Source organism: Athene cunicularia (assembly GCF_003259725.1).
Source record: "Athene cunicularia isolate RWA chromosome 6 unlocalized genomic scaffold, athCun1 chr6_part2, whole genome shotgun sequence".
Classification (NCBI taxonomy): Eukaryota; Metazoa; Chordata; class Aves; order Strigiformes; family Strigidae; genus Athene; species Athene cunicularia.
Genome location: NW_020799106.1, coordinates 6,224,424 through 6,238,234, shown reverse-complemented (window position 1 = coordinate 6,238,234; position 13,811 = coordinate 6,224,424). Strand labels below are relative to the sequence as shown.

At 38.4% G+C, this 13,811-nt stretch overlaps 1 protein-coding gene across 1 annotated transcript in view; it reads right to left on the bottom strand.

Annotated features, from left to right (window-relative positions):
* Window positions 1–13,811, bottom strand: part of MYPN (myopalladin) — a 72,459-nt gene that overhangs the window by 32,813 nt on the left and 25,835 nt on the right. The window contains exons 2-4 of the mRNA XM_026852049.1: window positions 12,277–13,215; window positions 1,940–2,115; window positions 253–304 (exon numbers count right to left, since the gene is read on the bottom strand). Coding sequence (XP_026707850.1) covers window positions 253–304; window positions 1,940–2,115; window positions 12,277–13,214 — 1,166 coding nt within the window. The 5' untranslated portion in view covers window position 13,215. The remainder of the gene's footprint in view (window positions 1–252; window positions 305–1,939; window positions 2,116–12,276; window positions 13,216–13,811) is intronic.

Below are 13,811 nucleotides of genomic sequence, written 5' to 3'. Positions count from 1 at the left end.
ATTTAATATTAAAGTTTCAATTCCTAAGATAAGGTTGAGGACACACAAGCACACGTGTATTTGTTCCACACTATTTTTAAAGCAAACAAACAAACACACAAAAAACCCCCAACAAGAAATAATCCAAACGAATGCCAAACGAAACCCTAATTTGTTGGAAGTTGCAAAATATTAATGGAAACTGAAATGTCTACACTTGTGGGGTTTTTTAACTATAAGAAATAAGGAAGATGTAATTGATTTTAGACTTACCGATCCATCTCGTCTTTGATGATTTCACCTTCAGAGTCAGAAGAAGAGACTCCTATGAACAAGAAAAAAAAAAAAAAATCACTTTGCAGAGGGGTTTTTGGAGAAGTTTATCTATGAATGATAGAAAACTTTATTCAGATTTCCTCTAGAGCATTCTAAGGGTATGTACTATGAAGCTATGCCAAAACAAAAGCTCACACTGCAGGGCGAAGGAACCAACGTTGCACACCGTGTAAGATGCAGAGCTGCTAGTGACGTCAGGCAGATTTGGGATGAGGTGTGACTGAAATGAGGAAAACAGCGTCCACAGGTGAACGTATGCCTGGGTCTTGCTCAGGTTCTCTTTTAAGCTCCACTAATGTGATTTAGTCTGTAATTGCTGTTGTGAATCAAGTAAGAGCTTTTTTTTTTTTTTCCTCAGACACCTGATACTACCAGTTTTTTTAAAAAAGGGGGAGGAAAAAAAAAGAGACCTGGAATCGTAGCTATTACTCTTAAACTGGTGTCTTGTAGCACAGTTTGGAGAAGATACAAGCTCAGTTTACTAACAGCTCTCTTACTGAGACATTTTACACTTCTGATTCAGCCTTCACTGAGTTTAGAATTTGCTTTTTCTCTGCAGTTCCTGCCAGTGAGCATCTCCATCAGCCATGGCTTCCATCCAACATCCACCGAGTTAGGTAGAAGCAGGCCTTGGCCCCAGTCTAGAGAACGAGTAAATCCCTGCAAGTACAGACATCTCCCAATAATGTCAGGGGCAGTGCAGATACTAAAAAAGGATTTGTCCTTTCACTGTCATGTTAGAAATATGAAAGAAGAATAACAGTAGAGCAAAATTAACTTTGTATTAAGTAGGGTGGGTGCTTTAATTTATGAATGGTCCTGCTGCTGTCAGTGATGCTACTCACAGTATGCCTGAGAAATGGAAAAAAAGACAAAAAACCCCCCAAAGATTCTATATGCTTATTTTAATTTTGTAATTCTGCTAGCACAATGATGAATGCAATTTAAAACCTTACCCAAAAAAAGTGTTAAAAAGGAATATAATAAACAGACTTCTCTTAAGCCAAGTAGGATATAGTAAAAAGCATAAGGAGAAAGAAAACAGAGCTAAATCTGCAGCTATGCATTCTGTTTCATTTACAGCATCTATTGTGCAAGTAAAATATCAAATCACTGGCATATTTATTTTGATTACAAGGTCCAAATAATGGGTTAGGATGGAGCTATCCTATATTCAATTTATAATAACGACTGTAGGGAAAAGGGCTTTAATAATAAATAGACACAAAGTATAGGTTCTTATATTTCTGTAGAATGCCACAGACAAAATATATAAGGTGGCATCAGAATCTGAATATTTCTAGACTTTGATCTTGCAATGAGATATATAAAATGTCTGGGAATCAACACAGACCTCTCTTAAGCCAAGCAGGATATATTAAAAAGCATAAGGAAAAGAAAACAGAAGCAACACAATAAAATTATAAGTAAAGGTCAGTCACTTGCCTGAAGGGTATTTTACAGATAAATAAAAAATACGTAAATAATGATGAAAAGCGTTGACTCTCTGCTATGTATTTTTTGTGACAAATCTATTACACAGTTAACATACAAAATACACAATTGTATCTTGGTCCTGTATGACCAATTTCAACAATCAATTTCTGCACAATTCTGATACTACCTTCTATGTAAATCTCTGCAGAAGTGGAGTCTGTTCCATAGATGTTTGAAGCAAAGCACGAGTAACGTCCTGTATCCTCCTCAAAAGCTTCAACAATAACCAGTGAGTGTTGATCGCCCGTCTGGATAATTTGAATGTCTGGTGAGTTTTCAAGCTCTTTCCCTTCACAGTACCACCTGCAAGGCAAAAAGTTCTGTTAATTAATGCAAACAACTTGACGGCTAGAATGACAATGTTCAAAGTTTCTCTGATGATACAGTGGGTGTGTTTTAGCCTGATTCTGACGGAGCACTGCAGGCAAGTGTCGAATCAACAGCCTTAGGAATAAAATATTTATGATTTTCATAATATTCAATTACAGTTCCTTTCACTGCAGTATTTAAACAAACTAATTTATGTAAGTGACTCTAGCACATATTTTTCTTGATATACAGATTCCAGCAGTAGAGTAGAAGAGCTCTGAATTTGGAATGCTACCAGTCCAGCTCTCAGTTTCTCTTGAGGTACATTTAGATCTACGTTGTGGCTTGAACTGTGGCAAAAAACCCCGAGCCCTAGGCAAACAAATTACCCTCAAACTTGTGATTCCAAAGTTCATGTTGGTTCAGAATGTGACTGAAATTTACTATAACGTTACTCTTTGTTTTGTCAAATATTTAAGACCATCTGCTTCTTATCAAAGATGGCATAGGTTTATCACGAGGACAGAGAAGTGATCTATTACAATATAGAAGCGCTTCCTTAGAGGGACATGGCCAGTGGGACAGCTGGGCCTTGAATTCTGTTCTGCATCATATTGCTATGTTTAAAAGTAAAACCCACATCCAAGAATATATTGGGCTGCTTAGAGACTTCATGCTCTCATCTGAGGCATTCCTAAGTCCCTCAGCGTTCAGGGGGGTTGTTTCAATAGAAAATGCAGGAATCCAAGCAAAAGTAAAAGCAGCACCTGAAAAGACAGCTCCACAGGATGGGTTAATGACAGCACTATCAGCAAAACTTGATAGGGGGGGAGAGCAGGCCTGATTGCCCTTGCTTGTTAATATGGAAAAGACTGAACAGAAAGAGAAAAAGCAGGTGGGTTTGCAGAATCAGATTCAAATTTAATAAGATAACCTCGGTTTTGTAGAGAAGGTGTAGTACTACGTATAGGGATCCAGACTTAAATGTTTGAGATAATACTCAGAAATACCTGTATTTTTAGATAACTTGCTAAATTTGAAAAGCCAAACTAAGCTGAATTCATCTTCACCATAACTTTTCTCATAAATATAGATAGATATAAAATTCCACCAAAATATTTGTATTTTCTGTTTCCTGCTGCTTTCTCAACTATGTGTAGTTGATCAATGCATCTTATGCATGTGTGGGTGGGGGCTGTCATACTGACAACTGTTTTTATTCAATTGATTTTTAAAAAAATGAATAATTGTTTCATCCATATTTTATGGTAAATTGGTAAAAGTGCCTGCTAGCTTTTGAGTGCATACAAATACTATCAAAGCAATGGCAAATGTATTTGCTATTATATTACAGCAAATAAGATTAGTTGTGGAATGGATAAGGATAGGTTTTTGAGTAATAAATTGTAATAATTTGCATTTCCTGGCTCATACTGTAAGGTGCTTTGATAGATTTCCATCTAAGATAATTTATAAAACCGTTAATAAATAAATTTGTGTAACCATTCAATTGTGTTCACCTCTTGGAAGCACATCTTTATACAATAGTTTGTGCTAAAATTGATCATGATGAACACCCCAAATTAATATATTGGAAAAGACTAAACCTGTAAGACAGTCCATACCAATGGAAAAACAGAATTTAATAGAAATGTAATGTAGAATTGAAAAAGTAGCCTCAAAGGACTATGAAGTATGAAGGAGTACAGATCCGGAACTCAAATGCTGCTCACATAGCTAAGAAGTAAACCCCGCACTGTTTGTGCACCGCCAGTCCTAGCTGCCCAGCACGGCTTTCTTACAGTAGACAGGGTATTCCCCAGTCCACTTCGAGCTGCACATGAGTGTAATCTGTAGCTGTACAGTCAACTGACTTGAATGTACAGCTTGGAAAGCGTACAGGTCTGCCTGCTGTGGGGGGAAGCTCCTGCACTGTCGAATGAATCATACTGCTTAGCACAATTTCCCCTTTTAGAAAGGCAAACCTCTGTAGCTAGAGAGCTAGACCTTACAAGTCTTGCTTCATGTCTACATCTGCTTGCTCGTCCCCTTTTACAAGCCTCCATTGTAACAAGAATTGAAAAAGGGGTCTAAGAAAATTACGTTTATGAACTTAACATTTCCAACTGCAATGGACAGTCATGTAGTAAATATCATCATGTTAAATGAGGATGCCAGTAGGGTATAAAATGTCCCCGCTCTCTTCCCTGACATTTCACAGCTGAAGGACAGCTTCGCTTGACTAAAATACATCCACATCCTTCTTGCAGGGTTTTTACCAACGAGAGACTGGCACTGCTTTATGTGGACAAGTTCAACCAAAGTTACTCCTTTCTATTCCATTTGAGCCTCAGGACTCTGATGGACAAGCTCCTGCAGATCTGGCAGCAGTACTTTAAAAGGTTAAACCCTGATGCTGACTTCTTTGCTGTGGGATTGTTGCTCTGAATGAAGGATGGCAGGGCAAAATGTGTTCCCAGGCCCAGCTGCCTCAGTTCTGGTCTAATAAGCATAGGTTTGCACCAGAACAACAGACATGTGGATCTAGGATAACGGAACCATACAAATTCTCCTATCTGTCACTTTGGGTAAATGTTAATAACCATAAAAGAAGGGACTGGGCAGTCAGGAGGCTTCAGCTGCATCTTAAATTGCCCCAGTTGTTTGCGGGAACTCAACGTGAGACACAAGATTAAGGGATTATTCCTCTGTCCCTCTGAAGTTCACCATAGTTAATTTCCTGGGTTTTCTACAACTCTGGTGGGCAAAATGAGATGCTCCGAGGTACATCCTGCCAGTGGATAATGTGTCTAGGACAGCCCTTCACTCCAGGATAGCTTTCAGCAGCCATTCATGCTACTTCTCAAACCGCAACGGGTCTTGTTGAAGGTGATTCCCACAATACAGCTATAAACAGTGCTCTGGACAGCAAACACACGGCATGCAGCACCTTTGGAAATGGAAGGCACAGCTGCCACCATACAAAAGGGAGTCATAACATCAGCACATATCCTAGGATGCCGGGTGAGCTAGCACATGTGAAAAGATAAATCAGAACTTACTGGGTGTTCTGACTGAGACTACAAGTCCACCTAACCCAGCGTGCTCTCTTGACAGTGGCTGAGAGCACTTACAGAAGAGTATAAGAACAGAGTGAATACATCCATGTATGTATATATTCATATATATCTCTAGAGTATCTAACCATCCTTTTCATCTTTTTTAGAAGGTGTGAAGCTGCACTTAAAAATAATTTTTTAAAAAGGTGAAATCTCTAGTCTTAAAATGATTATTTACAAACTACCTTTCTTGTAAATGATTTCACTATCACAGTATTGCCATTATTTTCTAGTAGATTAGACTGTATGGTTCTTCGCTAACATTTAGTCTGCTTTTTGTTTGTGTCTTCCTTATTTTAAAAGAATTATTTTACACTTCCATTCAAAATACATTTCCTTTAAAAATAATGATCTTTCTAGCTTCTTCTGATAGAGCTATAGTCTTCATATTCCATCACAGTCCAGTCAGAAAACTTCACATTGTCTCATACAAACCTATTCAAACAGAAGGAACTACTTCAGTCTATTTTAGACTTCACCCATAATGACTTTCCCAGATCTCGTATTTTACCCACTAATAATGAGATGCAGTGGTGTTTTTTTTTTTTTGACTGGCTCCCCAGAATCACACATCACATTTGCTTTTCTATTCAATCACGTCCTTATAAACATGTAAATACAGACACCATAGCTAGTAGTAGGGTCCTCGGTATCCAGAACATAAACATCTAGTGCCTGGGAGAAAGGAACAACTCTACCACAAGTAGAGGAAATGTTGTCCCAAGGGAGAAGTATGCTAATGTGCAGCACAGGGCTGATTGAAAAGGTCCCTTGAAACTGATTAGTAACGTTTTTAAGTTCCAGACCAGGAAATTATATAGGATTCCTGTGATCCTGAATGGGGAATTTTTTTTATTCTCTGTATAATATGGTTTATTCTGCTGTTGTTTTGAAGATTTGCAATTGGTGATAATTGTCAATGGTCACATTTTCAGGAGAGAAGACCTAAGGATCATGCACTGTGGTATGACTACAAGCACAAATTTGGTATACGAATGTACAAGTTGCCTTTTAGGTGTGTAATTCATGTAGGCAACTGTGTACTTTGGGAGGTGAGTCATGGCACTTACTCATGTCTTTTTATATACCTACCTCATGCCTCTTCCTGATAATGTAGCTTTGTTTTAACGCGTTAGCTTTAGCAGATATGAAAAACTACCAAACAGATAATAAATACCAAATAAATACCAGAATGCCCATGTTCTAGAATTTCCTTGTTTTCAGCAGCATCTTTTCAGAACGTTAAAATAACTTACGTAATACAGTGATACTATATTTTTGTGTCCCCTCAAAAGTGGCTCCTCAGTCAAGTGACACATAACGCAAAACACATTACTCAAAATGCTGTGATATAATTATCAGTAAGATATAAGAAATCTTTGTGTTACTACTGATCAACTTTCCCAGTTAACCTGTTGTTCTTGTGTAGAGATAAGTCTGCATTGCATGCTTTTGTGAGGAACAATTCTAATTTCCTATAAGCAAATTTAAAACCACCATGTAAGCTATTTCTTCCAGTTGTTGTAGTAGTCACAGACAGTGAAGCAGGATTGAGTTAATTCTTCTCTTTGCAATTATTTTTTACTTTGACTAATCCAAAATTTGCAACATAAGTGATTTAAAGCTTCTCTTTCAAGCCTGTGTTTAGTTCTCCTATGCAGTGTGTTCTTCAGTCGCTATTTTCACCATAATCTTAAAATATTTTGAGATTAAGCCGAGAAAAAGAGCATGACGTGTGTGTGTTATCTCTCTGCAATGCTTATAAATGAAAAACAATTCTCTCTTGTGACATTAAGCTTCGTGTAAATCTTTGATATGGCCATATCTACTCCTTGCTTATTAACATTTTATTTTATTCTTACCATCAAAACGTTGTACGTGGTAGCAATGAAATGTCAGTTCCAAGGGGAGTTCTGACATTGAGATACGTGGCATGACTGAAGTAGCAATACTCTCTGTCACTGACATTTCATTCCTGCCATGAATTGTAACGATAGCTTCATCATACAAGGCAGGTTCACATTAAGCACAAGCAGTGTCATCCACTGTGCCAAATTCATCCTAGTTCTTAATCCATTGACTTGACTGGAGTTGCATGTAAGAGAAGTTTGGCTCTCTAGACTTTGAGCACTAAAACAGATAAATGTTTTCATTTGGCAGCCAGAAAGAAAAAAATCTGAATCAACCTTATGCGGCTTCCGAGTCTCGAAAAAACCTGTGATTAGTTGCAGATCCAGTCTCCTTAAACAAAGCAGCACTAAAATGCACTTTTTAAGCTTTGTGTGCCTATGTTAAAGAATGTTTTCATGGAAACCTTATGACATACAGCCTGTTTTTAGAACATCAAATCCTCATGACACTTCCAGGATGGCTGTGTATGCCAAACCATGCGATGTGATTCATAAGTAAAATTAACTTAGGAGTGATGTGCCAAACAGTTTGGAAAAATGTAGGCACCTCTGAACTTGAGGGAATAAGGAGTGCTCTCCTCATGGAGAGGAGTGAATGTCACACCTATCATTACTCATACAGAAACTGCGCTGTAGAAGGAAGCATGAGAAAGAGGTCATCAAAACCTTTAACAATTTGGAAATATGCTACACACGTCTCTTAAATGCTTGTTTCTAACCAGCAGTGTAGTCAGAGTGAAGTAATCAATAATTGTAGCAGTGCTCTTTAACAGTGAGTTAATGTTGGAGCTAGCTAGAGCCCACATGCTATAGGATCAATCCTTGTTTGTCTCTTGTATGACACTGCATTCAGCAGATCATGAAAAATGGGTCACATTTCATAGAAACGTCTTTCTAGATAGGTCGGCTTACGAGCATCCCCTAACAGGAGCACTTGTTACACCAAGGCTGACTTATCTTAACCACCAGCTGGATAGGTCTATCTGTATGCAGCCAAGCAGGATTTAGCTTTCCATATACTGATATTTCAAACCAGTTCCCAGTTTCCCACTTGCTCCACCATCCAATTTTCTGTCCCTCAGTGAGCCCTCGTATACGCCAGTTACCTATCAAGCCTGTAAATTATACTGCTTTGTCACTGCCGGTGATATTTTGACCCTGATCCATCATGAATGTCATTTACACCATTTTTTACATTATTAATTTTGGTTTGTACTATCTTGCTTTCAAACATGGTATCTGTCTGTCATATTTTCCATTCCTATGATGAGATTCTTTGTAAATCTCCTGTCTCTAATTTCTCTGTTATAATCCCCATTACACCAGTTTAACCATCTGATTGCTACTAGTGTTGACTGAGACACTACATTACAGAGCTTGCGCAATCTTGTTTCACGACGCTCTGGGTTCCCACAGTACCACTGCTACTTTTTAAGTGTATATATTACAAGCATTATAAGTAACTTGGGGTTCCTTTTTGTAGTTAGGAAGTCCATTTTAAGTCAAAGGACACAGGCAGGCATGTGTGTCCAAAGAATGCTGGTTTACTGAGCTTGGTCATTCACCTAAATTAGGGAAGAAGAAATCATGTCTGAAGTCAGCAGTAAGCTTTCTTTCATCACTTGCCACCTTGCCAGTTAGTACACTCCTGGGAATACTGATTTTTGCATCCCTCTTGCTTATCTAATAGAATTATTCTCTCCTTGCCCAGCTCCACAGATAGATACTGAACTAACTCACCACGAACTTCAGAAAACTGTTACCTTCAAAGCAAGACAGTTGCCAGTTCTGAGCCCAGTTCTGGACACAGTTCCACAGCTATGGCCAACAAGATGCTTCCTTCAGTATTTTGGAAGCTTTGCGCAACAGATCAAAGGCAATCACTATTTTTAGTAAAAAACCCCTGCATTCTCGTGGTCCCCAGGGTTAATGGAACACATACCCCAAAGTACGTTATATTTTTTGGTTTCCTCATGCTGTAGCAGTGACTAAAAAGGCCGTCATCACTGGAACCACATGAATATTTATCACTCAGGCAAGTGAATATTTTTACACCCTTTCTTTATATTACTCCTACGCATTGGTGGAGTTGAAACACTTTTGGATGAACAGGACAAAGTTTTGTTAACAAACAATTATGATCAGGAAACTGTTCAAACAGCTAGCATTGCCAGCTTTCTCCTTAATACAGCATGTACATGCACACACACACAAAAACACAAGGGGAGAGTTCAGACTTACCCCTTGAGATTTGTCTTTTATTTGTTAGTTTAAATTTTGAAACTGAAAGCTGAGCCTTATCTTTCTCTTGAGCTTGACTGCTTGGGACTGATTTTCCCTGTGGGATGTCTTTCTCCCTGTCCCTACTTCCCTTAGCCTTGGGGCATCAGTGTGTGTGAGTTCTGGACTTCTGTCTTAGCTCCTCTAAGGTCCTGATCTGGCTACAAGCATGAGTCAGTAAAGCAAGTGTGCACTTCTGTTTGGAGCGGTGCAGTGCCTGACACAGTGTATTATCATTGGAAAAGTCTGATGGATGCTTATTCTAGAAAAGTGCAACAGCTCCTGTACTGGCTGCCATTCACATAAGTAGCTTATTTTATTATTTAAAATAAACAAAATCGAATGTTGAAACAGAAATTTCAGTGGAAAAGCTTCAGTTTTGTTGCGACAAAAGAGACCCAAGTTACAAAGATACCTGTCATCCAATTCTGTGGAATCAAGCAGTCCCTGAATTGGGTGCGTAGGCATCCTGGCCATCCCTGGGTATTCCGTGGGATGAGTCATTGTTCCTGGGCTCTTTGATCTGCCCTTGCGAGGCTGCAGTGACTTTATAGTGTCAGCTTCTAATTCAGATAGTTGTTAAACGCCTAAACTTAGATGGCATGAACACCTTGTCAGTTTTATGTATGTGTCAACGGCATGGGCATGATGTGCCATAGGATGGTGTTGTGGCCTTCTGGAGAAATACATAAAATTAATGTTGTGCGCTAGAGTATATGTCTATGAACAAGGAATTCAGTGTTCACCTTTTCTGAATACAAAGAAAGCCAGACAGAGTTTGTGTACGTGTCTATATATATGAGAGAAGATTATTTCAGTTGTTTTCTTTGCATTATAAACTATGAATGATGAGGAAAAAAAAATTATTTCTCATGTCCAGGGATCCTAACAACATTTTTAATATCAAAAAGATTTATCAAGGCAAGTGCCTGGAGAAGTCTCAAAGTCTTTATAATCAAGAGAAGGCTTCAGAGAGTGTTGCTAGTATCTAGGGGAGGATGATATTTCCTGTCTTTTTTCTGTCAAAACCCCAAAGTTTCTGGCATTGTTTTCTCTTTAAATCAGATTCCTCTATGAATTTAAAGGCTGAACATAATACAACATTTATAATGGCATAAACTCCACCAAGGGAATGCCTCAAAATTATTAATTAAAGCAGTGACTTTAGACATGAAGCGCAGTAGAAAGCATAATCTTCCCAAACAAGGTATTTCCTCCAGCTTTAGAACAGATTCCTCTTCTATGAACAAATCATTCAGTCCTTTGGAAGTTCACATTCCTGTCACGGCCAAGAGACCCTGCGTGGCACCACAGTCAAGGTCTTGGCAGGGACTGAGAACCTACATGTTTCTCCTGAAAGCACTAGTGGGGCAGCATGGTCTGGCAGTCACGGTTCAGGGATCCTAGGAACTGGGTAACTTCTTGTCTTCATGACAAGGCTGTCCATAACAAGATCATTCATTTGTAGATCCTTGTTCCTATGTTAATAGTGTGCTGTAAAAGCCTCTTCCTTCTGTAAAAGTTAGCAGCTAGTGTGCCAGAAATCCAAGGGAGCGGAAGACAAAAATTCTTTACCACAAAAATCTTTGGAGCTTTTGTCTTTGGACGTTGAGATAGTTTTCATTTGATGATTGTGCCTATTAGTTCAGTGGGAAAGATGGTAAAAGGTGTTGGCTGCAGTAGAAGTGGTAGGAGTGCTGTACTCAGCTTTGTCGAAGTATAGAAGGAAGACAATGAGTTGACAATTGGAAATCTGTGAAACTCAGAGTCTACTTAGATGCTGAAGATGCAAATAGTTCTTTTCAATATTTAGAAAAGCCACACAGATTTCTAAAAAGCCTACAGAAGGATAGGCAATCATCTAGACTAAGGGTATCTATGCTACTGCAGATATTAGGATACAAATATGTATAGTATGGCTTTAAAAGATGGATAGAGTTTTTCTTTCTACTGGATTGGTACAGTCCCAGCAAAAGAAATTAATTCCACCACTGTAAGTGGGAGGTAGATTTCACTAATGAGCTCTATTTGAACAAATTCAGATTTAGAAATGCTGATGAGAGCTAAGAATTTTCAAGATAAATTTAAAAGTTACAATAATCTGTCTCTCATTCCACTGATGTCACTGATGAATAAAGTGTAGCTTTTTCACATTTTCTTTCATCTCCAGCGATCTTTGCAAATGTTACTTATTTAAATTTCAGAATCCCCATAGATATAGGTGAAAACTGAAGCATCAGAATTATCAGGCTAGTCACTCAACGTGAATAAGTATCATTTAATAAGGGTGTCTTTACTTAAAACAGAAGTGTTTTTTTTCTGAGGTCACAGCAGAATCATTGTCAGAATCTGAATTAGAACTGAGCTGCTCCTGATTATCTGTGTAATAACTTAAATGAGCTCCTTTCCTTTCTGTTCATGCGTGGATGTTTTTGGTTTATAGGATCCTGTGTTCATTCATCTCCAATACCTTCAGACATCAGCGTGAGGTGTCATGCCCAGTGGTGTTTTTAGCTGGTTTACACAATCAATCTTGATTTCCATAAACACAACTAACGTTTCTTCCTAAGGAGTTAGCACTTTCTTTTAATTATGGAAGTACAGTATTTAAAAACAGTTCTCTAATATTCAAAGAAAGTAACGTGTCCCAAAATATCTTGTCTTAAAATATAACTAACCTTTTGTATGGTTTAAAGAAAGTGATTTTTTTCTTAATCGATTTTAATTACCAAGATCAAGACACTTCTGCAACAGATTCCTGAAACATACGCATCAAAATATCTGGGAAGAGTAAGGCGTACACCTAACTATTACAGAAATACAAAATAAGTGCAGAATATGTTTACCTGACTTCAGGTGCTGGGATTCCTACCACAATGCAGTCCAATTGCACTTTGGTTCCTTCAGGAACTTCCCTGCTCTTCAATTTTTGAGTAAAGCGCGGTGGTTGTCCAATAGGCTCATCAGAATATACAGATGCAGATTCTGACTCTGTTTTTAGCTCTGCACTTGTTAATTGATTGATAGATTCCAAGTCTGCTGCCTGTTGATCATCTGTTTGTTCAAATGTTTTCTCTGCTTTGTTTTCCAAGTCTTGGGGGACTGGAATGGCAAGCCTTTCTCTGTTTTCTGTTGTGCTAGGTGGGCTAGAGCTGCCTTTTTGAGCAGGCTTATTCTTGGAATCGATTTTGCTCCTGTAGTTTTTGCATGTTCGGGGTCTTATTCTTTCAGAGTTGTGAGCTTTGAAAAGTGACGAGAGCTCCTCAATAAAATCTGCCGCCTTGTTTAGGAATTCCTTTTTTGATTCTGATTCAGAAGGGGCGTGTTGTTTCTTTAGATCTTGAGAGCTCCCTTTGGAGCCCTTCGCATTTCTGAGGCGGTCCTGACAAAAGTTCGAGTGCAGGCCATTGTCTGATGTTTTCAAGGCTGTAGACTGGGCCATTTGTTTGTGTTTTCCTGTGTTTTTCAGCTGATCTGGGGGATGCTGTGAATGTGCCTGAAGCTCATCCTGCTTAGTTTCCAGTGGATTCTGATCAATAGCTTGTCTTGCCAGGTTTACACTTTCATCTAGCTCTTCTTGGCTCAAAAAGGCGGAGAGATCTGGAAGGTCATCTTGGGCAGCTACCTCATCTGAATCACCCGAAGCGTTGCCGTAATGGAAATTATGAGACGTTGGCTCTGATCTGCTTCTTTCACTCTTCCCTTGATGTTTAGTTTCAGCTAAATAACTTTCTCTCAGAAGTTGAGATATTGAAGTTGAGGATTCTAAACTGTCGTCTTGCATGCTGCCAACAAAAAGGACAAATAGGACCACACCTTATCAACAGCAAATTTTTTGACTGCACACAAATTACAGGCTTCTGAAAAGCAGAACATGTTTTCAAAGTGCATCTGTGTGCTGAATAACAACTTGTAAGTATGGCCTTGTTTTAAAGGCCTGCTTCTGTACATTCGGACAGATATATTGCCTTTACCCAGCAAAATTCAACTTTTATCACTTTCTGCCATTGGGAGCCTTACATAGCTAAAGCAACTCCAAGGTAATTTATACTTTGTTCCAGGCAAAGCTTCAACAGCAGAGCTATTAACTGAGGTTCAATGTCAAATCTTTATCACTGCTGATGTGTGTTTCTTAGCTGAGAAACAACTTCATCGGACAGATTAAATGCTGAGTATTTCAAGGACTAAAAGTTGTGAGAGAATAGCAGTACTTTTAAATTAAGTAAATTTAACTTGAAAGACACTGAAGTATTAAGTAAATAAACCCTCAAAAGCATTCGAGGGGTAAAAGGAGGAAAAAGTGGAGAGAAGAACAAAAATATTCTATAATGACAGATTTTAATTTAAAATTCTTAAATATCTTGCATTATAGGAAGTGATA